Consider the following 22,373-nt stretch of genomic DNA (forward strand, 5'->3'; position numbering starts at 1 on the left):
TTGGGGGAGGTGTAGAAAATTATCTCTACAAACATTTCCATTTGCACAGAATGTTTCTTTAAAAATATCAGGATTTTGAGTTGCTATTACTCGAGAGCTCTTTTCAGGTCTGCAACAAATCTGAGTTTGATCAAACACTTTCAGTGTACATGTGAAGAAAGGCTGCTCGGTTTTAGTAAACTTATTCTTACCCCATCAGGTAACATTATGGGCAATGCTGAGATGCCCCTGCACACAGTGACTGTCAGAAGGTGGCAGAGAAGTTCCCCTGGGGGCTGGGAAGCTCTCCTGCCTGTGTTGGACTTGCAGGAGCTCACTTACCCACCAGATGTCTTTGTGCACTGCCTGGCAACCCCCAGCACGGCTGCCGGTGGCTCAGGCCAGGCCGATTTGGAACCCCAGTTGCTCCCAGGCTTTCTTTTGTCCACTGTATGCATTTCTTTTATTTCTTTTTTAATAACTCCTTTGTGTCCAGGAAGAGCTGTAACTCCACGATACTGCCCACGCATCCTGCACAGCCAAGGGTTATACAAGTCCTCACAAGTCCTCACAATAGACAGAAGTGCTGGCCTGGGTGCCCTGCTGACACAAACCTCTGCTGAGTGTCACCACATCCCTTCCACCAGCAGCCACAAAGCAGAGGCAGAACTGACAGCTCATGTCAGGCCTCTCCCTTACATCTGCCCAGTGCCTAGCACAGGGCAGCCCTATACATGCTGCTTCACTCTCCAAGCTGGATGCTCACATAAAGGTGGAATTCTCTGGTTCTTGCCCTTCCTTCAGGCTGTCAGACCCAGCATATCTCTGACTGCAAGTGAAAGCAGACCGAGCAAGGCACGGGTTGGAATCTTTATTCAGTAATCAGTCCTGCTGTGTTGGTAGCATATTAGCAACTGGAACCCACATATGCAAAAATACTGAGTTTTCACAGTGAAAAACCAGGAAGTATAAAATATGCCAATATTGCCTCTTAGAACCATTATTTCAATAAGACCCTTGTTTCAAAGGCAACATGCTGATTTGTTTTATTTGCTTCCTATTCTCAACCCCTCCCCCCCAAAAAAAGAAAAAAGAATTTGTTCACACAGTAACCTTCCTTACCCCCACACGCTGGGGGGGAGAGCAACACTACCTAAAATCCCCTCCTGCTTTCCAAAGATTTACTGAAGAACATCCCCCGAGTGGCATCAAGGGCCAAGAAAACAGATGACTGTGACACTGAGCAGTTCTGATGTTCCAGAGCCTGGAGACAGCTGTGGTGCTACTGAGCCCTGAGGAGAGGCTCTGTCTCCCGGAGGAGCCACCGCAGAGCTTCGTGCCGGCCTTGCCGCTCCAGTTCTGCTCCCACCACTTCCCTGCACTTCTGGTGGTAGTCGTTCACCCAGTTACACTGGTGAAAGGGAGAGGGAATGACATTCAGTATCAACACAGGAAACAACATCATTTCATGATGAAATTCAACAAGGGGAAGTGTAGAGTTTTGCATTTGGGGAAGAACAACACGATGTCCCAGTATAGGTTGGGGGCTGACCTGCTGGAGAGCAGTGTAGGTGAAAGAGACCTGGGGGTCCTGGTAGACAAGAAGATGACCATGAGCCAGCAATGTGCCCTTGTGGCCAAGAAGGCCAATGGCATCCTGGGGTGCATTAGAAAGGGTGTGGTTAGTAGGTCAAGAGAGGTTCTCCTCCCCCTCTATTCTGCATTGGTGAGGCCGCACCTGGAGTATTGTGTCCAGTTCTGGGCCCCTCAGTTCAAGAAGGACAGGGAAGTGCTTGAAAGAGTCCAGCGCAGAGCTACTAAGATGATTAAGGGAGTGAAACATCTCCCTTATGAGGAAAGGCTGAGGGAGCTGGGTCTCTTTAGTTTGGAGAAAAGGAGACTGAGAGGTGACCTCATCAATGTTTTCAAATATGTAAGGGGTGAGTGTCAGGGAGATGGAGTTAGGCTTTTCTCAGTGGTGACCAGTGATAGGACAAGGGGTAATGGGTGTAAATTGGAGCATAGGAGGTTCAAGTTGAATATCAGAAGAAATTTTTTTACTGTAAGGGTGACGGAGCCCTGGAACAGGCTGCCCAGGGGGGTTGTGGAGTCTCCTTCACTGGAGACATTCAAAACCCGCCTGGACACGTTCCTAGGGGATGTACTCTAGGGGGCCCTGCTCTGGCAGGGGGGGTTGGACTAGATGATCTTTCGAGGTCCCTTCCAACCCCTAGGATTCTATGATTCTATGAACACAGAACACTCGGTGTCCTTACACACTATGTACAGCCAAAGGTGTTTATTTGTAGGCTGTCGGACTCTCTGGGATTGAGCTGTTAGGCTGGGATGGGATCCTGAGCTCTGACACATGGAAGTGACTTGGAAATTTGATGAGGGTAGAACTGAAGCAATGCAGTCCAGGTTTCCAGGGGAGCCAAGGTTCAGTTCAGCTCACCAGTATCCAAAGGCTCTGCAAATCACTGCCTCTAGCAAGCCAGGATCACTGCCTTGGCACAGTCCAGTAAATAGCTTTGCACATTTTTAACAGAACAATGCCACCCTGATAAGCTGCCCTATTGATCTGAAGATGTAACCTTACAGCAGGTCTTGGTACCCTTTCAGACTCTTCAGAAAGAGGAAATGCAAACAGGATTATTATTCAGAAAAGGAGGATGGGTTGAGACAAACTGCAGAGTACGGGAGAAAAACAGGATGAAACACACCAAGCAAAGGTAGTGGGAGACCTAAACAAAGTTTAGTGTATGAAGGTATTCAGAAAATAAATGTTGCTGAGTAAGTATCACTGATGTCTGCTCAGAATCCACATGTACTGCAGAAATGTGGTGTGGCTGAATGGGACTGGTCACAAGTAGATACAGACACTATCACATGGCAGCCACTAGTGTCAGTGATAGTCTGACAAGCAAATTAAGGTAAGAAAAGAGGAAAAGAGAAGAGGTTGTAGTAGCAAATATCCTATCAAGGGAACTACCAAAACACTATTAGAGGTGTTCTTGCTGCCTTGATCATAGCACAATTGGAAGGGCTTCTAGTGGCCCTTCCCTTCTGATTGGAAGGGAAGCTCATCTAGTTCACACTCCCACTCAAAGCTGGATCAGGTCAGATTGTTCAGAATTGCTCTCTGCATCTAGGAAGTGGAAGGGTGGCTGGTGGTTCTGGTAAACAGAACACAACAAGCTGGTTCTAGCAGAAAGAAAGCAATGCAAACCTACTGTTTCACTTACCTCTTTTTGTGTCAGCAAATTAACATCAATCATTTTCGTCTGGATTGGGACCAGGGTTAAGGGTTCAAAAGTCAGGCTGCCTCTGTTTTTGAAATTGTACTGCAGTGGAAAGACAAACAGGGTTGTAAAGGTTTAGAAACAGCTCTAGCCAGATCGTATTTACTCTTTGGTTCACATCATCACTGCTGAACAACACATGTAACATTCGAATGAGAGATCAGCAACTTGCAGTAACATTTTTCTTATAGCCCAAGCAAAGAATCTCAATTTAATCCTTAGTTATATATTTCAGTGGTCATTTTTGAAAGGCTGTGTCCCCAGTCACAATTATACAGGCCTTAGCTTGATGACTAAATGGTCATCTTCAAGTCAGCACTTGTAAAAGCATAACCCAGCCAGACTGGCAATTGCAATAAAAAAAAATCTGTCTGTAGTTTGGTTTCTATTGCCACTGAGGACTTTATCAGAGAAGAAAATCCCAACTTGAGAACATCAGCCAACTCCTACAGCAGCAACTCCAACAGGCGGAATAAAGACCCTTCTGGTCTTTGACTTCCAGACAGAAAACATTTTAAAACTCTCACATATGGATTTCAACCAATGAAAACCCTGCAGAAGCAGAACTGTCTTCTACAACCTCATTAGCAAGGGAGACTTAGAACCAGGGTTTTGGAAACCAGGAGTCTTGAGTAGGACTCATGTCTGCAGTATGGTTCCACCTCAATTTCCAGTACTTTAAGTTTTATAACCAGTGAGTCATGGAGAAAAGAGCATCTTGAGCAGGTCATTCACCTTGGTTTCAGCAGGGATCACGAGGACAACATTTTCTATTCTGATCCCAAAGGACCCATCTTCATAATACCCAGGCTCTGCAGAAACAGACAGTAATTAACCAGAGCACAGGGGTGCATGTGCAAATACTTGTACCCTTTGGGCAAACTTCCCCTCTGTTAACTGCAGCCATTAAGCAATCTTGGTACCAGGTATCCACAGAGGATCCACAAATTTCTGACTACTTAATCTGTACAGAAGCTCTAAGCAAGGTGACAGCAATAGTTCTCAAAGAGAGGAGAAACCAGATAGCCCATGAGCTCAGAATCTCCTTCTAAGCCCAGAGAAAGCACAGAGTATGTGTGTTCCAAATATCAGAAACTCTGAAAACATTAATGTCTTTATGAAAGGCAGGAGGGTAACCCCTTCTCCAGAACACTTATTTTAGAGAGTGCTCCTCTGACTGCCCGAGAGAACTTTGTAGCCCAGAAGGAATGTACAACTCTCAGCAAGCCCCAGCAGGCAGTTAATTTACTGCCTGTAAAGAATTCTTCCTGTAAAGAATAGGGCATGTATAGATTTAACAGCTGCCTCAAATAACCCAGAATTAGCTCCTGAGAGCCTGGTGTCCACCTTGTACTTTGGCCAGTTCCTCCACTGCAGAATAGGAAGCAGCACAGCTCTGCTGAACTCTGCACTGTAGGGAGCAGGGAGCAGGACTGCAGCACCCAACTCCAAAGATGCTTTAGGGAAGGTGAAAGAGCCAGCATCAGAGAGTCTTTACCTAGTGAGCTTAAATGACAAAATAACAAACTGAGAAGGCAGGAGTAGAGTTTATGATCCCACCTTTCTTTTACACCACTGTCAAAGTTCTTCCCTCAGCACCTAAAAAGAGCTTGGTCTCTCCCCCAGTAACCAGAGTGAATCACAAGTCCTTAATACCATCAGAGACGATCATGCCAGCCTCCAAGGGCTCATCTGCAAAGGTTTTGTAGCTAATGCCACAGGGTCCCTCGTGGACATTTAGGAAAGAGCCAACTCCATGTCCTGTCCCATGCAGGTAATCCAAACCACAGTCCCACAAGGCAGAGCGGGCAAAGGAATCTAGAAGGTGACCTGCAGGCCAAGGGAGAGAGAATTCAATCATCAGGCTCCCTCAGATATGCTGACACTGAAGGCTCAAACCTGGAAGATAAACACACACACACAAAAAAAAAAAACCCAAAACAACCCCAAAAAAACCAAACCAAACCCAAAAAAAGATGCCTCAAAAAACCCATCAAAAACTCAAAAAAACTCCTCAAAAAACCCATCAACAACCAAAGAAAGCAAGCATTCAATTGGTGCAAGTAATGGGGCAGATTTGGCAAGTCTGACACTCAGGTTCTTCACAAACAGAGTGTGTGCCTCTCTCTCTCTCTCTCTCTCTCTTTTTAAGCAGCTGTTCAGAAGATGGTTTGTAACAGCAATATTGTGCTGCTGCTGCTTGTTCCACTGGGGTCTTCAGGAAAGAATCTAGTGGTTAAACGTCCCACAGGGAATTCAATACCTTTCTTAAAGGTAGCTGCAGTAAGTGAACTCAAAGCAGAACTGCCAGTTGTATTTGGTGAACTGATCAGCCAGACTTCTTGCCTGGATGGCCACTCATTTCAGCCTGATTCAAGCAGAATGCAGAGAATTTCTGTTGCCTGCATGTGAACACCAAGCCCACATGTCCAAGGTCAGACACCTTCCAGTTTCAGCTGGAGTTTCTCTTACCACTATTCAGCTGCTTTTTCCCCACCTACCCAAGAATACAAACTGGAGAAAACTCTAAAAACAAGGCACCTTACTGTAAGCTCTCTGACCAGGGAACAAACAGCTCTGCAACAAAATCACCAGTGGTGAATATATGTCACAGCTGCTTATGCACAAAACCAAACCAGCTCCTGTGTTATTTTGCCCATGCTGTTCACTGAAAAAGGAGATCTCAGATTAACTGGAAGACAATTAGCCAGACCATTTGAAGCTGCAAAATGACCTCTTGCTTTGACAGGACTATGACTAAAGCATAAAGATAATTTCCAAGCACAGAAAGACCGGAGTTGTATTAAGAGTTCCCTTTGAACACCCTTCACACTTCCCCCCAGTAGAGTTTTCAGCACTGGTTGATCCCAACAGAGACAGCACCAGTAATCCAGAATCCAAAATGTTGTGATAAAAACAGACACAAACAGTTACATCAACATCTGCCAAACACAGCTGGACCTGTCAACCATAGTGTTGCCCTCAGACCACTTAATGGTTCTTTGGAGGTCACAGCTGCTCAAAACACTCCAACTCACCAACCTACCTTTGGTTCCATTTGGGAAGATGGCTGCACTCACAGCTATATGTCCCTTCAGGACATAGGTGAAGCATTCCTGTCAAAGAAATGTCTGCTGTCAGTAAACAGGGAGAGGGAAAAATTTGTCTTCCCCAAGAATGGAAAGAAAGACTGCATCTTGTAGCACACTGCAGAGGATCTGGAAACACTTGTTTATGCTCTCCTGTGGCTGGCAATGCCAAAACAAAGCAAGAGCAGAAAGAGTTTAAATTATTCTGAACATCTTTCTCCACTAATTATGGAGAATGTGTCACAAAAACAAACTTCAGGTTTAGCAGCAAGATTCACCTGACCTACATGACTGATTTTCTTTGGCTGTAGTTTTATTTCCTGAGCATACCCTACAGCATCACTGAGTGAAGTATAATGATTAAATCAGTTTTAATTAAAGAAGCCATTTAAAATAAACAGAATTACATTGCTGAATTTCCAACACAGACCTTCTTGGATAGGTCTGAGTTTTTTATATGGAACACCAGACACAAACCACAGCTGCAGCCTTTCACTCCACACTGAGCTTTGCACTAAATTAAACCACCTTAACTCCCATGCTGGGACAAGACAGAAATGTTTATCCCCAGCCTGCTGATTTTATTCTTTCTCAGAGAAGACATGTCACTGTGCAGATGAGAGGAGCACACGTTAAGATGGAAAGGTGCCATTCTCTGAATCACTTAAGTTTATATTTTGAAAGTCTGAAGCATGACAGCCTCCTTTTCAGTCTGTATCAAAATGCTGTCACATATTATTCAGTAAATTAATCTTGATAGAGCACTTTGACTATAGGAATAGGGCACATTACCAGTTTAAGTACCTCTAATAATAAGGGTCAGATCTCAAACCACACTGAGATGCCAACTTACCTTTTCATAGGCTGATGGTGTGCCAAAATGCATTGTCCTGGTCACATCTGTTGTACCATCTCTTCCAGAGGCAAACAAAGATGCAGGAAGGAAATGGACAGGAGGAAAAAGAAAGATGAAAGTGAGAATGCACAGAAAGCACAGTCATGCTGCAGCAAACTATCCAAACTTGTAACTGGGTATAGCACAGGATAAGCTGTGCTATACAGGACTGATGATGGAACAGTTCCAAATCTGGAAAATCCCTGAATACACATGTCCCAGATGTAGCAATAATGATTTACAATTCAAATTGTTATCTTTCATCCATAAGCATCCCAAAGCTCCTTGCAAATTAGAATCTAAACTGCTCACAAAAATGATGCTAATTTGAGGTTTAGCAACTGGTACTTGCCCATTGAGAACAGATCAGAGGAAGCCAAATTCAGACAATTTGTACAGAAGATGAATTTTTATTAGCTTAACAATATATACTTCTGCAGAAATGGCAGCAAGCAGCTCAGGCAAGGGAGGTGCAAAGGGGTATAGTATCCCTTTCATCCTCAGAATGTTTTGTGCTAAGATCTCTACAACTTATCCAGCAACTGGATAGGGGTCACTCTGTGATTTCAGAAACTGGCTTTCTACAAATACCATTTTGAGCCTGCTGTCAAAACCAGAGGCTCTTGAAATAACGAGTTCCCTTTGAAACACTGCACACACTGTGTGCACACAGGACACAGCACACACAGGACATTGTCACAAAGAAGGGAGGGTTTAACTTCTCAGCAGGAACAAGAAGCACATCCCTGTCACAATGCTCTGGTAAGTGCCACTGATGTCGTTTACATTGTATTCAAAGGGCTGCTTTTCATGGTGGCACTAAGGAAGTCGTTAATTAGACCATCAGAGGGGAGGGGAAAAAAGATCACCTTGTAAAAATCTTATCAAAGGATGTCTGAATGGCTCTTTTCCAAGGCTCTTCCTGACTTACACAACAAAAAGGCTGAGCTTGAAAGACAAAGCTCATCTCAAAGGAGCAGCCTGGTCTGTCTTGTGCCTTTCTGAACAAGACACTTCTCAGCTGTTTACACTGGCTAAAAACATCACTTCCTTCATTTTACATGGGGCCAGAGTTTCCCATTAAACAGCTGCAGAGATTGAGGCCACTGAATGGCACTGTCAAAACAGCACTGAGTAAGTCAACAGACATGACATCTTCCCAAAACCACACCTGAGAACCAAGTGGCTGCTGGGATGAGAAAACTTGCAAACTCCCTCTTGGAAGGGCAGAGAAGAGCACAGGGCAGTGCTGTTCTGCTCCCTTGCCCCACCTTGTGATCTCAACATCAATAAATCTGCCCACATCCCAGCAGCACAGTGCCTCACTCAGCTGTGCAGCTCAAGGTTAAACCAGGGCAGCCAGGCCCCTGCCCCTGTTCCCTGCAGCTCTAACTCCAATGAACCAGGTGAGCAGAGTTGCAACAGGCAGAAACATGAACCATAGAGCACAGCTACCACCACACTGCTAATGGGACTCTGATGAGAACTGCATTTTAGATCTTACCCTTTACCCTCAAGCAAGGCTTGTCAGCAATCCTAGCTTGCTGTCCTGAGCCTAGTTCAGGGCCTCCTGGCACAGATCTGTCGCTCTGACTGACACACTTGGCTATATTCAGAATCCTACCAACTCCCTCCCAGGGGAATAGTGTCCTCTGTGAAATGGCTCTGCACTCAAAACTACACTTTGCCATGCCTGCCCCAGCAGCTGAGAGCTGACCCTGCAGGTGTTCACTAGGAATAGAAATGTAGCAGTTCAGAACCATTCATCCCACTCACTTGTACTGTGCTCCAGAGTCCAGGAGGTAGATCTCGTTCACAGACAGTGTTCTGTTGGTTTCAGGAACTGGCCTGTTCAGGTAAACACAATTTTTCTACAGTGTTACAATCTCCAGCCCACATCTGCAGCCCAGAAAATACATTAAGTGGAAGGCTGGATGTGTCAGCTCTGATTTCTTGCAGCAGAGATGGAAATCCCATCATACTGAGGAGTGTATTTGTCTACAGTACACAGAATAGCTTTGTTGCTTACAGCAGAACCCTCAACATCTGCTCCTGGGCCTATTTCAGAACAGTCTGCACTTCATACTCATCTTTCCCAGACTTCTACCCCCCAAAGAGCTCTTTTCTATGGCCTCTGAGCAAATCAGCAACATAGTACCTGCATGCCACCAACAGGGAAATCTTTATTTAATAAGCATGGAAGCTGTGGTGGAATAAAGCAGGATGGCAATCAACAGTGACTACATCTCCCTGGAGTACTCTGCTGTGACTCCACAAAGCAGCAAGACAGCTCATTCCAAACATGTTTGCTGCAGGATGAAAGGAGAAGCTGTGTTTCTCTTACTTGTAGTGAATGATGGCTCCATTTGGACCTGTGCTTGATATGGTAGCAAAGCTCAATTCAACAAAGTCTTTCTGTTGGCTGAAAGAAAAGATTGCAATCAGTACAGCAGGACAAGAGAAGCACACCAGACACCTGGGGCACAAGGGCTCTGTCCTTAATTTGACATGACCTCAGCCTTCCCCTTAGCCTTGAAAGCCATCTGGGCCAGCACACTCAGGTAGGAGAACTGTACAGAGGGAAGACCTATCCTCCCCAACCATGTGGAAACCTGCTTTCCATCTCCACTCTCTCCTTACAAGCAGAAAATTCACCTTCCAGACCACCCAGGGAAGAGACGCCCTGAACAGTTTCTTGTTACTTATTTACTCAAAGGCACTTTTAGAGTTCCTGTTGATGTACACATGGGAGCATCTCTCAGTACAAATGGTGCTTGTTCTCCATCAGGAGAGGAGGAATTCTAACTCTTACATCAGCTCCTCTGTGGTAAGAAAGCAACTGTGTCATATTTAAGAGTCCTAACCCATGGCACTCTTCATTGCTATCTCAGAAGGAAAGCAGATAGCATCCAGTGGGCTCAGACTGGTGTCTCTCAAGAGACCCCACTCTTCTCCAACTCTTTCAAGTGTTCAAAGAAATCCTTCAAAATATATCTTCAGCTGAGTTTGATTTTCAAAGAATAATATAAAATAAAGTATAAAAATGGCACCCAGAAAACATTCTCACGGGGGATTTACTTTCTACCTGCGAAACTCCTCTGCTTTGTCTGCAGCAATTATTTCTGTCACTGTTCCCTTTGAAACCTGGTGGACAGAGATGCAGGTTGGATTAGTTCACCACCAAGCAAAGAAGATGCTGTATGCTTAAGCACTGGGCCTCACCTGTGCATTAGGAAACCTTAGGCATGTGATAAATTAAAACCTGTGACACAACCTCCCCAGGACTGGACAACAGGCAAAAGGGAGGAAGATCTGGGTCTCATAACCCCTGAGGCAGACTTCTGGAGGTACTCAGACATGTAAAAAAGCACCTTCTGGAAGTCATCAAGCCATCTCCACAGGTAAACCCAATGGACTCAGACATGAAGTAGAACAGAAGGAGCACAGCTTAGTAAGCTGCTGTGTAACACCTGGCACTGTGCATTTCTAACCCAGAGCAAACATAAGTAATTTCTCTTTGTCCCATTTTCACTGCACACAGGCACGACTGCACCCCTCCATTCATAAACACCATGCCCATATTTCAAGACAACACTAATTAACATGAGAATAATTCCAAAACATTTCACAAAAATAATAATATAATTTAATGATTTATACTATCAAACCTCCACAAGACAGTATTAACACTGTATTAAGCCTATTCATCTGCTCTGGCTTTGGTCTATGAAAAAATGCAAGGGAGTATGTTTAAAAAAAAAAATCATTCTGCCTTGCATAGAAGCATGATTGAAATCCCCCCTCAAGAAAAAAAACAAAAATTCAATTGTTTCCCCACTTTTAGCTTAGACACTATAAAGCCTATAAAAAGTTTATGCTAATGAAGATTTTTACACAGGAATAAAATCTCCAAGTTAAAAAAAATTGATACATTACCTCTTTCTCTAGCCAGTTAAAGAGCTCACACAGGGCAACAGCATCTTTAATCTGTGTTAAAATAGGAACAAGAAAAGGGAATTGAGAAGAAAAAAGATTTATAAAGCCTTGGCATAAAGTTTTTTATGTAAAAAAATTCAACCTCCAAGTTACAGAAACACCAAGATTATTTAAGAGATCTTTCCAGGTTATGCATTCTATAATTAATATAAGCACCAGAAATGTATCTGGACAATTAAATAAATATTAATAAGAGCTTACTGCTGGGAAGTATCTTAGTGTGAAGAATCACCAAGAACTCAGTAAACACAGGCTTTACCCTACATATGACTTTCAAGTCTCTTTTGCTTCAGCACACAAGATCTTGCATTTCAGGTCATGGCAGGTAACCACACGACACATCTGGCACTGAGACAGAGGAACATGCCCTTTGGGCACAAGGGCAGCACACACAGTTTCTGTCACACAGCTTCTGGCTTCTCTCTTGCCTCATGATCTCAATTTTTCTTTCTTTTTTCCTACATGCTTGCAGCAAGCAGGGGCAAGAAGCAGGAAACAAATGTACAAGAGAAAAGCACAATTTTGTCCTCAGGTGGCAGGTGACAAAGTGTTTCTGCTCTTCTACAAAAATATAAATATTTTTATTTCCCCTTAACTAACAGGGAAAGAAAAGCACTGAAATGGAAAGTAGCAAATCCCAAGAAACTGTCAGAAAATATGGGACATGCCAAGAATTGCCAGCCCTGCTCTAACTGACACATTTCTCCTAGTGTGAAAATTGCTGCTTGAAAATTAAGAATAAACAAGAAAAAAAAAAAACATCAGCCCCACTATGAACCTGTTTCACAGGCAGCTTTTTTGCTTAAAAATACAAAGCTTCCTGGGAAATCAGCCTCATTTCCAAAGTGTCAAGACTATGACACAAAAACAGAGTGCTCTGAGGACACTGGCTGTTTCTGAACATCTTGGCCTGCCTCTTGCACCATGTGTCAAAGAATTTCTGTGTTCTTTAGGCTGTGTTTATTCAAGTGATAACAATTTGAAGACACCACTGAGAAAGACAACAGAAGTAGCAAAGGGGAGGAAAGATCCCTTTGAGGGCCCCTACTCTAAACAACACTTCTCAGGCCTGCATGGTCTTCCAGCAGAGCAAGGTTGGTTCCTCACACTATTACAAATGTTGCTCTTCACTGCAAGAGAGTGCTAAACAAGCAAAAAAACTGCTTCAACAGCAGTAGATGCTTGAAAGAGAACCATTGTTATCCTGCCACCCAAATTCTTATTATTTTTTTAAAGTAAAACACGAAAATGGAAAGGAAAATGTAATCTCTTTCCCCAAATGTAAAGCAAACCTCTTGCCAGGTGCCAGGAGGTTCTCAAGGCTTCACTTACATGTGCTCTTCTCATGCCTTCTGTTTCTGATGTGTTCTTCACAGCTTTTGCAATGCAGATGGGGGTGTATGGGGTGAGGTATCGGTAAGCCTGCAGCAGGAGGACAAGGATTACTTGGGGATTAGTCAGACTAAATAATCCCACAGGTTTAATGACTCAGCCTGGCCACGATTTGTACTTTGGCAGCCCCTCTCAACCTTCAGGGCTATGAGACACTGGTTGTCCAATAGCCAGCTAAGTGCCTTGGGGAAGACAGAGGAGAAACAGCCCTTGGCTGAAGGAGGAGCAGACACAGGGAAATGCAAGGACCTAGAGGGTCAACACCTTGTCATGAAGCCAGGTGAAGATTTGGATACCCTAAATACCATATATATCAATGTCTCAGCCATGGTTTTCCTGCTGCTGACATACACTAAAGGCCCAGAAACATGCAATGAGGAAAACCAATCCCAGGGACCCAGGTGGAACTTAAGCTCTGCAAACAGACCCTTGTTACCTGTCACCCTGGAGTAGCAGGGAGCAAAGGTTTGGTACCCAGCCCAGGTACCAAACATTGGAGCTGAACCTGGAGGGCCCCTCAATGCTCTGACCCCTCAAGCACTGACCATCACCACTTCTAATGATCAGCTGCTCTGACAAACACATCATGGGTTCAAGAGACATGAAAAGTAATTGAAAAGCTGAGCTTTATACACTGTCCACTTCTGGAAGGAGCTTCCATCAGCAGTTTGAGCCAAGGCTCTCTTGTGCCTGGATGGGGTGGCTCTACATTAAGAACTTGTAACTGATCCCTTACCACTCTGCACTAGCCTCAAATATCATCTGTCCTTAGATCAGCAGCAATGCTTGGCTGGGTCTGAGCATGTCTTTACAAATTCACCAACTGAGGAGATTTGCCCAAACCTCATCACACAGCATCAGAACAAGGAATAAAAATGAAGTCTTTTGCTTCTGTAGGATGAGCACCTACACAAGCCCAGCCCAAGCATTATGCTGCTCTCCTGTTCTCAGTGCACCCCCATACAAATAAACACCACTCAGATTCATGGGAAAGGCCTGCTAGACCCTCAGCAAAGAACAGTTTCACACAAAACCACAGGCTTACAGCTTCCAAGCTCTTAAAAATAGCAACTACATTATGCAGAAACTAAAGTACTGAAGAAGCTTCAAGAAAGCCTGGGAAGCCCTTTTATCAAAGTCAGGACAAAACTTCTCAAGGGTCAGATTCTTGGATCAGCTTTCCTTTTACAGATACTGGTAGGCTCTGTTAATCTTCTGTGAAAAGCATATTTACATGCAGCTTTAGGCAAATCTATAAAGGGTTTGCAGATCTGTGTTTAATAATGCACTGGATTTTTGCCAGTGTCAATATTTGGCTTTGATGGAGAGAGACAGTAGATGGACTTCCAGCACTGGAGTTCTTCAAAGCACTCCAGGCCAGATGCTCAACTGGTGTAAAATGGTGTAGAGCTGGAGAAAAACACACAGCATGAGGAAATAGGAAACCTTTGGCTCTTTCAGTGACTCTCTAAGTGGTTTTTAATTAAGATATTTATGTCCTCCCTCTCCTGCTTTCCATTGCACAGAGCTCCTTGAGGCAGGGACTCTCCCATTGCCTACAGAGAATATGTAGTACTGTAGTGAGTCAGTAGCAGCCACAACTTCCAAAAGTATCAGGGTAAATAATGTCTCTACAACTCATTACATTCCTTAATCCAGGCCAGACTTGCTGTACTTCTCCATATGGATGCTCTGCATAAATAATTTACAGCAACTAACCCAAACTGGGATAGTCCATTGACTCCAACTACAGCAGGGGGTATTCTACACCAAAAGAACAACAACTTATCCTGAATGCTCCACAGACTCTATGCTTTCTGCTACCCTGAAAGAAAGACAGTGGGCAAAACATCAGTATTCTGTATGAAGAGGCCCTTTTCACCTAGAAATTAATTGATGGAGTCAGAAGAGTTAACCCTGAACAAGGGGAAAAAAAAAATTAAAAAAAATCTATCTTGCTCATATACCTGTCCTGTTGGGTTTTAAACCCCTAAAAAAAAAAACAAACAAAAAAACCCAACAAACAACACATGGCAAACTGCACACTTCCCTCAAGTCAGTGCAAAAGCACAGAGAGCCACATCCTGTACTAAAAGGATATGTTGAAAGCAACAAAACTCATGTTCAGAAAAAAAGATTCTGTTCAGCAGGTCTGGTCTTCCAAGGCAACACTGAGAAAATACCTACTGGTTCTTGACTACCAGACATTCTTACTCACAGTATATGTTAGGTACCAGACACCTCTAATAAATGGAAGGCATTTCATGGAATTTGATCTTTGGCAAACGAGCTGAACACAAGATGCATGGAAAGTGGCTTACATTTCCATAGCTGCAGCTGTACCCTTCCCCAGGTATCTCTTCCCACAACTACTGGACTATCAGGTGGATTGCAGGACTCCCAGACATTCAAGTTCAAGCACAAGGGTCTAGCAAATACAGCTATACAGAAATTATTCTGATGATACAGCTGTCTCTCAGCAGATGCATTCACTGCATGGACAACCAGCAGGTTATCCATGTTCTCACAAGGTTCCCTGCTGCAACAACTCTGTCACTCTGTACTTCCTGTCTTCAGTAAAAGATGCCACATATTGCCTGATATCCTCAAGGCCCTGAAACAAGTAAGGGGAACCATCTTCAGATATGCAGATCAAGCTCAATATCCCCTCCCAAAAGTCCTGCTCAACTTCCCTGGTTCAGTTTCTGCAAATTTCCAGTTCTTACTGCTGCTCCACATAAGGCTGAGGTTCCAACCCTGGGCAGAATGACCGTAGGTCACCCTGATCCCCCTCTCCCTCCCCTCTCTTCCTGTATTTGTCTTATCTTAAGCTTACAATTCTTTGGGTAAATCAGCTTAATGAGTTAGAAGGGCAGCTCCAGCAAAAGCAACCCCAGGATTAACAGCCCCTCAAGATCCCAGCATGGCTGGATCCCTTCCACACAAGCTCCATCCTGTACCATGGATTTTGCATGGGCTTTGCAGAGGAGAAGCTGAGGCCAGCTGCCTCCAGCAACACTGCTCCTGACCACAGTGAGGAGAGGGGAGAAAAGTCTTTTCCCTTGCAAGAGCTACTAACCTTGGGAATGGCCTCAGTCAGAGCATAGCTGGCTTTGTCACTGAGCCACACTTTCTCCTTCAGTGAGAGGCCTGCACCAACAGCTTGCAGCTCTGACAAGATAGATCCATAGGGCATCACCTGGACTCTAAACTCAGGCTCCAGGGTGGAGTCGAGCTGTAGGTGTTCCCTCACAGCTGGGTCCATCATTCTGTCACCATCAATGAAGAGCCTGAGAAACAAACCAGACACAGCAGAGGGGTGAGACCATGTCTGTTAGTGGTTGGAGTAAAGGAGAGAAGGAGAAACCATTCTCACGACATTTCAGGGCGAAATGAGTTTGTTAATTATGTGCTATACTTTGTCCTATATTGTTTTAACCACTGGCCTTTATGCAGCTTAGACCTTGCTTTGAAATTAAGATGTACCACCCTGCTGAGAGGAAAGGAGCTGATACCATTCTGGTTTGTACAACACGTTCAAAATGGCTGCATCCCATCCCTGCACTTCAAGCAGGAGAGAGTAACAGGGGCAAATGATGGCAATTCTCTAATTTTTAAGGGCAACATCTGGAAATGGAAAAACTACTGTTGCTCTAAGTAGGACAATGTTCTCACTTTCACTGAACTGGAAAAGTGCAGCTCAACCTTCACATACAACCTCTACTCACCCAGCAAGGTTTTACCTCAGATGCATCAAGCTACCAGCTCAAAGTCTTCTACTTGCTGAGGGTCATTATTTGGGAGCAGTAACAGAAAAGAAGCCTTCTGTCATAAACCAGCCCTGAAATTTTCTACACAGCCCCTGCAGTTTTGGAAGCGACTCCTCAATGGCATTAGTCTTCCAGTATCCAGGCCACCACTGGCTCTTATCCACGTGTCACCCAGGGCTCCAAGGGCCCTCCATGTTACCTCAGGGTGACAGAGAGAGGGGTCAGCCATCATGCCAAAAGCACCCAGCAAGTCAGCTGAGGTGCTGAGGAGCACAGCAGAACTCTTGGCTGTCTCTCCAGCCCTGATCAGGGGAGCACAGTGATTAACACCGAAGAGGAAAGTGCTCAGAAAGGAAATAAGGTAAGTGTAGGCATTTTGAAAAGACAAAGGCTTTGCTAGGCCAGCTCTCCCACAGAAAAATCCACCATGAGGGACAGAAGAGGGGAATACAAGCACCTGATTGTGTTCATTCCTATGACGGCGTATGCAAAAAACACAGGATTGTACTCAACATCAGAGCCTCGGAGGTTGAAAAGCCCTGGAAAATAAGAACGCCAAGAATCACAGCCCTGGTTCAGCTTTTGCAACATTAGAGAAAGCCAATAATAATCTCAGCAAACACAGTCAAACAACGGGTCGTCACAGGTGCTGGTCGTGGGCCCAGATCCCACCCAGCGGTCCCAGGTTCTGCTGCTTTTCTGGCAATCCTAAGTTTTTGCCAGGAGATGGCACCAGAGCTGCAATTTAAACACTTCCATGGGGCAAGGTAATTGAGGTTTAACTTCTAAAGGAGGGCCGGCTTGAAAAAAAGCGAAAAAGACAAGGACACACATAAAAAAAAGGTAGGGTTTGCCCTTTCTGGTCTGTGCAATGCAATAAAAGCTCACTTCTCAACAGCCAAAAAACTTCAAAGTTACAAGTTCTCATTTCATTCCAATACTTTGTTTTGATACTTGAGGGAAGAGGGAGACACAATAGGCAAGACTAAAAAACTCCCAAAAAGGCCTCTCAGTTGGGGTGCCTCCAATATCTCAGATGCAGACTGCACATTCTTACATTTTTTTCACAAATATTTCATCCTCCACAACTCCAGGCAAAGTCAAGAAGGGAAGAAGATGTTTGGCATCTCCAAACTCCTGATTTTAGAGTCAAATAAAAACCCCAGAGTATCCAATTAGCTGAAATTAGTTACTCAAGGCAATAAGGGCAGTCAGCAGGACAGCTGGGAAAAGAACCAACATGTCCTAAATCCCAGCCCAGCACTGCATTCACTGAACTGTGCAAATTCTGCCACAAAAGTAAAAATAGAGTTTGGTTCTCCCCAGGGAAGGAGTAGGTCACTTGAAAGCAGGAAGGAGCCACAAAGAACTCCTTACAGCATCGGTACAAACTTCCTTGTTCAGACAGCAACTGCCTCCTCTGGGGCTCTCATTCTGTCCCCAGAAACTTGTCTGGAGTTTAAATGGTGAATTAGATAAAAATTAAAGGCAACTTGCCTCCCTCCCCTCTTTAGGACAGGAAACCAACCAGGCACCTCTTAACCATCTTAAAACCCTTGATTCATAACCAAGCTTGGCTTCACTGGAAACATTTAATCTGAAACCACCTCAGGGCACCAATTTATCATTAATTTAATTGGAGATGAGCCTGAAAAGGTGAGACACACAATCTCTGCTCACACAGTCCTCCCCAGGGAAGAGTCATATTCACCACTCTTAGAAGAACTTCTTTCATGAAACAAGCTCTTTGCTCAGTGTCCCAGATCCAGGAGAGCCCAGCAAGCTGTTTTCTCCCAGAGACATGCTGACAGTGCTGGGGCAAGGAAGACACCACTTTCATTTCTCCCTTTTCCTATCAGACGTGGGACACACACATTAGCAGTGCTCAGCCCCTGCCAATGCTGTGTTCCCACTGCACACCAGTGATTCCTGCACAAAGCATCCACAGCACTGCTAACAGCAGTCCTGGGGGAACCACTGCTGTTTCTGGCCATTCTCTCTTCCCAGACACTGGGCTGGTAGCCAGGGTGTAGAGACCAAGTGATCCTGGGGCCCCAAACACAGCATGGACCCTCTAGAGGGACTCTCTGTTGGAATGACCTGGAAATACAAGTTGAGTCCTGACCTACTTGCTTTAGTTACAGCATTTGCCAAACACTTGAGAGGCAGAGACTGACTTTAGAAGCCATGACAAAGTGGCAGATTGCTGGGAATGCCACATACCCCACCTCTGCCTTATGTATACAAAGCCACACACTGCATTGCTTAGTTTAAAGCCCAGCCTCCACAGCAGAAAGCAGTCTCCATCTTCCCATGGCAGCATCTGGACATTTTAAAAGCAAAAAATCTCACAGGTCTGGTGGGGTTTTTTTGGGCTTTGTTTGTTTGTTTGTGGGTTTTTTCTGCCTTCCAATTGCCTCAGGCTTTATATATAACCTTCCTTTCCCTTTGCCTGGGCCGTTTTTCAAAGGTGGTGATTTGCTGCATTTCCTCAGCCAAAAATGCACTCAGGAGCAGCACTGGTGTAGTAAAGCACTGTACAGAAACAAAGGGTTGTGACATTATCACCACTGCACTTGATACAAGTTAAACATCCTCTAAAGAACACTGTCCTAAGTGCCTCTCACCCTGCCTGGGCTCTTCCTTCCACAGGCAGGAAGGACACTTACTTTGAAGGAAGAACTGAGAAGGGAAATGCAAAGACTTACATGCTACTTCATCCAAGGCTGTTACCACAAACCAAAGGACTTTCCTCTCAGCCATTTTTGAACGGAGGGCTGTAATTTTGTCTCTCCAGCTGACCCCTGCAAAACACAGTATGAAAAGCTACAGTCACCTGAGCATTACTGGGGGTGGTGATGTAAACACAGAACAACACGTTGGATTTTGGAGGTGACCAAAACACATGGTGTTTGGCTTGTGCTCCTCACTCCTCTAATAACTCAGATGAACTCTCTCCAACAAGCTGCACTCCAGATGTCAAAGGATTTGTTCTGAAGTTATCTAGCCCCTAGCAAATGGTTATTTGAAGTTTTGGGGACAACAGGGTCATTACCTGAGGTCTGATTATTTGACTTATCTATTCATAGTGGATCACACTGTGTTGCAGTGGTATTTTTCTCACTATTCAGAGGACAGCAAAGGGGGATAGGGCAATAGAAAGAGTCTGTGTTCACTGGGAGTTAAGCTTCTCACCTGTGTAACTCAGGTCGAGTGTGATGAGAGGCTTGCAGGGGCGCTGAGGACAGTCTGTCCAGATTGTATCTATTAGGTTTTCTTTGACAGGCACAAGGTCATGGCCAGCACTTCTCAAGGCTTTGGACATCCTCTTCCACTGGTCTGCCAAGCAAGAGAGTCAAGAGTGGTATTTTTAAAGAAAACTGGTTGAACACTGGCCCTGCTTCACAGGAGGCAAACTCCTGAACCTGAGTCTCCCTTGCAGCCTCTCCTTCTTTCCATTTCCTTAAAAGCAAAAACTTCTGCAATTACAGTTCCACAAACAGAGCCACTACAGCCAGAAGAAGGTACAGAACCTCACAGCCCTGAAACCTCATGCTTGGGCTGAAGAACTGCTCCAGCTGGGAGACAGAGGTCACTGGAAGAAGCCATCCCAGAGACTGCCTCTACTCCTGTACAGAACCATGCTAAATCTAAGCTAGACAAGAGAAGAAATGAGCTTTCACACAGCCATGACACTGATCATTAGCCCATCTGAATCAAAGAAATGCCTCCCCATGCCCCCATTGACCTTCGGATTGGGATCCTGGGCCCTCTATTCTATAGCATGAGTAGATGGATCCTCATTCATCCACTAGAAATGGTATACCCTTCTCCAGGACTGTGCTTCCTACAGGGGGTTGCTGCAGAGATGCCAAGACCACCCAGCAGGAGTAGCAGCCTAAGTTTTGTCCTGGTGTTCTGGCCCAGATGCTCACCAAGGCATTCAGCAATTTTGTGCTAAGTGCCCACGACAAGCCACAGCAGAGACAAATGGAGGTGGACTGAGACACTGCTTTTCAGGTAAGGTCACTCACTGCAAGTCCCAGAAAGTAGCTCTCACCCCTTGTGTTTTGCTGTGGAGCTCTTGTGACAAATGCCTAAAACCAAAATCCAACTTGTTTTGTCCAAAAGTTTAACCCACCACCCCACCCCATCTCGGCTGAAACACTGTTAACCATGTAACATCACACAACAGCTCAGCCAGAGAAGAAAGGAAGCAAAACATTGTTGCTCAACCCAATGTTAAAAAATAAAGTAAAACCAACCAGCTGGAATAATGAAAGGGTCCACTCCCACCTTCGAGCCTTCTGGAAGGACACTCACTAGCCAGTCCTCCTGAGTGGGTGTATCTTTCAGGCCTCCACAGATTTAAAAAAAAGACAAAAAACCAGAAAAAAGATGTTCAAAGAAGTCATGTTGAGGCACTACCACACTACCCAAGAAGTCCAAGCTAATACATCAAATATATGTGCTAACTATGTCTAGACCCCTGGGCAAGACAAGTCATGGGACACAAAAGCAGGAGCAGCCCTGTGTCCAAGATGTTCCTAAGCCCCTGCACGATGGGGGCTGTAACACGTGCAAAGTTACCAAATAGCCTGTGATTGTTCTGTTTATCAGCAAGGCAGTGCCCCAGCCTCCTGCATACCCATTTTCATTAGTGTCCAGTTGTTATCCATTTGGTGTGCAGCTTGCAGGAAATAGCGTCCATCTGTCCACATGGCTGCATGCTGCTCAGTCACTATGGCAGTACCTACACAGGGAGGCAGAAAGAGGAGGAGGAGGAGGTGATTCAGGGGTGGGCAGCAACACCCAGAGACACAGACAGCAGGGGGAGTGTTAGAAATGCACCTCATCCCCCCAAAAGGCAGCTCTGCTCACTGCTTAAAAAGTTAGTCCAGTTTCAGTGGAGGTATTCCCTGCTTCCCCTGCACTACAACCTTTTAAATCCTATCAGGGACAGTATGCACAAGGATGCAGCTTAATGAGATGCCTCTGATTAATTCAGTGTAAGCATATCTAAGCCAGTCAGTGGAACTGGGTAAATGGGGCTTTCCAAACCTTCTGTAACAGAGCTTGTGGTGTCCACTTAGCTGTTGTCACAGTAACAATTACTGCACAACCCCAGCCTCCATCCCATCATCTTATGGGGAGGAAGGCTGGGCTATGGCCATCCACAGGAAACAGCTGTTACTGGGCTAGCAGACACGGGTATCACTCCCAGCTGTCAGCTCTGCTCCTTTCCCAATGCTACAGCTCTAGCAGAGATCACTGAACAGGAAATATGAATATAAACTTCTGCTGGTTTCAGTGTCTATCCCATTCCACTGACCCCAGATGGAGGGATGCAAGCAGACAGCTACAGGGTAGTGACATCTAAGCAAGGAACTACAGCTGCCTTGCACTTGGCAATTAAAAAAACAAAGAAAAACCAAAAAAAACCTGCATTTCTGAGTCTTTGCATCTTGACCACACACTCTGTTGCCAGAAACTGAAGCCCAGATTAGCAAAGCAGAGTTTTCAAATATGAATTCATTGTCTTCTACCAAACTCTCTCACTACAAACCCCATTTTGAGCTGTTTCAGCCTGAGAAGATGAAGCAAGCAACACAAGGTGCACCTCTGTGTGAAATCTCACTTATTTGCTAAGTGCTAGGCTGGGAATTGGACAGACCTTCCCAGTATGTAACAAGGGCTCAAAAGAGAAGGTTATGAAGAGGCCACGTAGAAGGCATGAAAATAATACAGGATTCATGTTATCTGTTAGCAGCAGCCTGCAGCCCTGCATTTATCACCTTCCACATGAGGTCCCAGAGCAGTTCTGAGAGATGAACTGATGAATGGACCCTCCAGACACACAGGTAACAGTGTTTAATAACCATAAACCAATCTACAACTGCAGGGGGGAAGACCTCAGTTGACAAAAGTGACTTTCCAACAACCACACCAC

The 22,373-nt window shown here is 44.9% G+C and overlaps 1 protein-coding gene across 6 annotated transcripts in view; it reads right to left on the reverse strand.

Moving 5' to 3' along the window:
- Nucleotides 1–996: 996 nt before the first annotated feature.
- Nucleotides 997–22,373, reverse strand: part of XPNPEP1 (X-prolyl aminopeptidase 1) — a 31,352-nt gene continuing 9,975 nt past the window's right edge. For 3 of the 6 annotated variants that reach the window (XM_071749353.1, XM_071749357.1, XM_071749354.1), the window contains 17 exons: nt 21,072–21,172; nt 20,689–20,781; nt 19,619–19,762; nt 19,132–19,227; nt 16,881–16,962; nt 15,733–15,943; nt 12,594–12,683; nt 11,202–11,252; nt 10,351–10,409; nt 9,610–9,687; nt 9,042–9,113; nt 7,224–7,284; nt 6,328–6,397; nt 4,938–5,111; nt 4,017–4,093; nt 3,225–3,323; nt 997–1,390 (listed from right to left, as the gene is read on the reverse strand). In XM_071749353.1, the coding sequence (XP_071605454.1) occupies nt 1,262–1,390; nt 3,225–3,323; nt 4,017–4,093; nt 4,938–5,111; nt 6,328–6,397; nt 7,224–7,284; nt 9,042–9,113; nt 9,610–9,687; nt 10,351–10,409; nt 11,202–11,252; nt 12,594–12,683; nt 15,733–15,943; nt 16,881–16,962; nt 19,132–19,227; nt 19,619–19,762; nt 20,689–20,781; nt 21,072–21,172 (1,687 nt within the window). In that variant the 3' untranslated portion in view covers nt 997–1,261. Of the gene's footprint in view, nt 1,391–3,224; nt 3,324–4,016; nt 4,094–4,937; nt 5,112–6,327; nt 6,398–7,223; nt 7,285–9,041; nt 9,114–9,609; nt 9,688–10,350; nt 10,410–11,201; nt 11,253–12,593; nt 12,684–15,732; nt 15,944–16,880; nt 16,963–19,131; nt 19,228–19,618; nt 19,763–20,688; nt 20,782–21,071; nt 21,177–22,373 lie in introns of all 6 variants that reach the window. The other 3 variants (XM_071749355.1, XM_071749356.1, XR_011726853.1) reach the window with 2 other exon arrangements.

The sequence above is a fragment of the Heliangelus exortis genome, chromosome 7, assembly GCF_036169615.1.
Source record: "Heliangelus exortis chromosome 7, bHelExo1.hap1, whole genome shotgun sequence".
NCBI lineage: Eukaryota > Metazoa > Chordata > Aves > Apodiformes > Trochilidae > Heliangelus > Heliangelus exortis.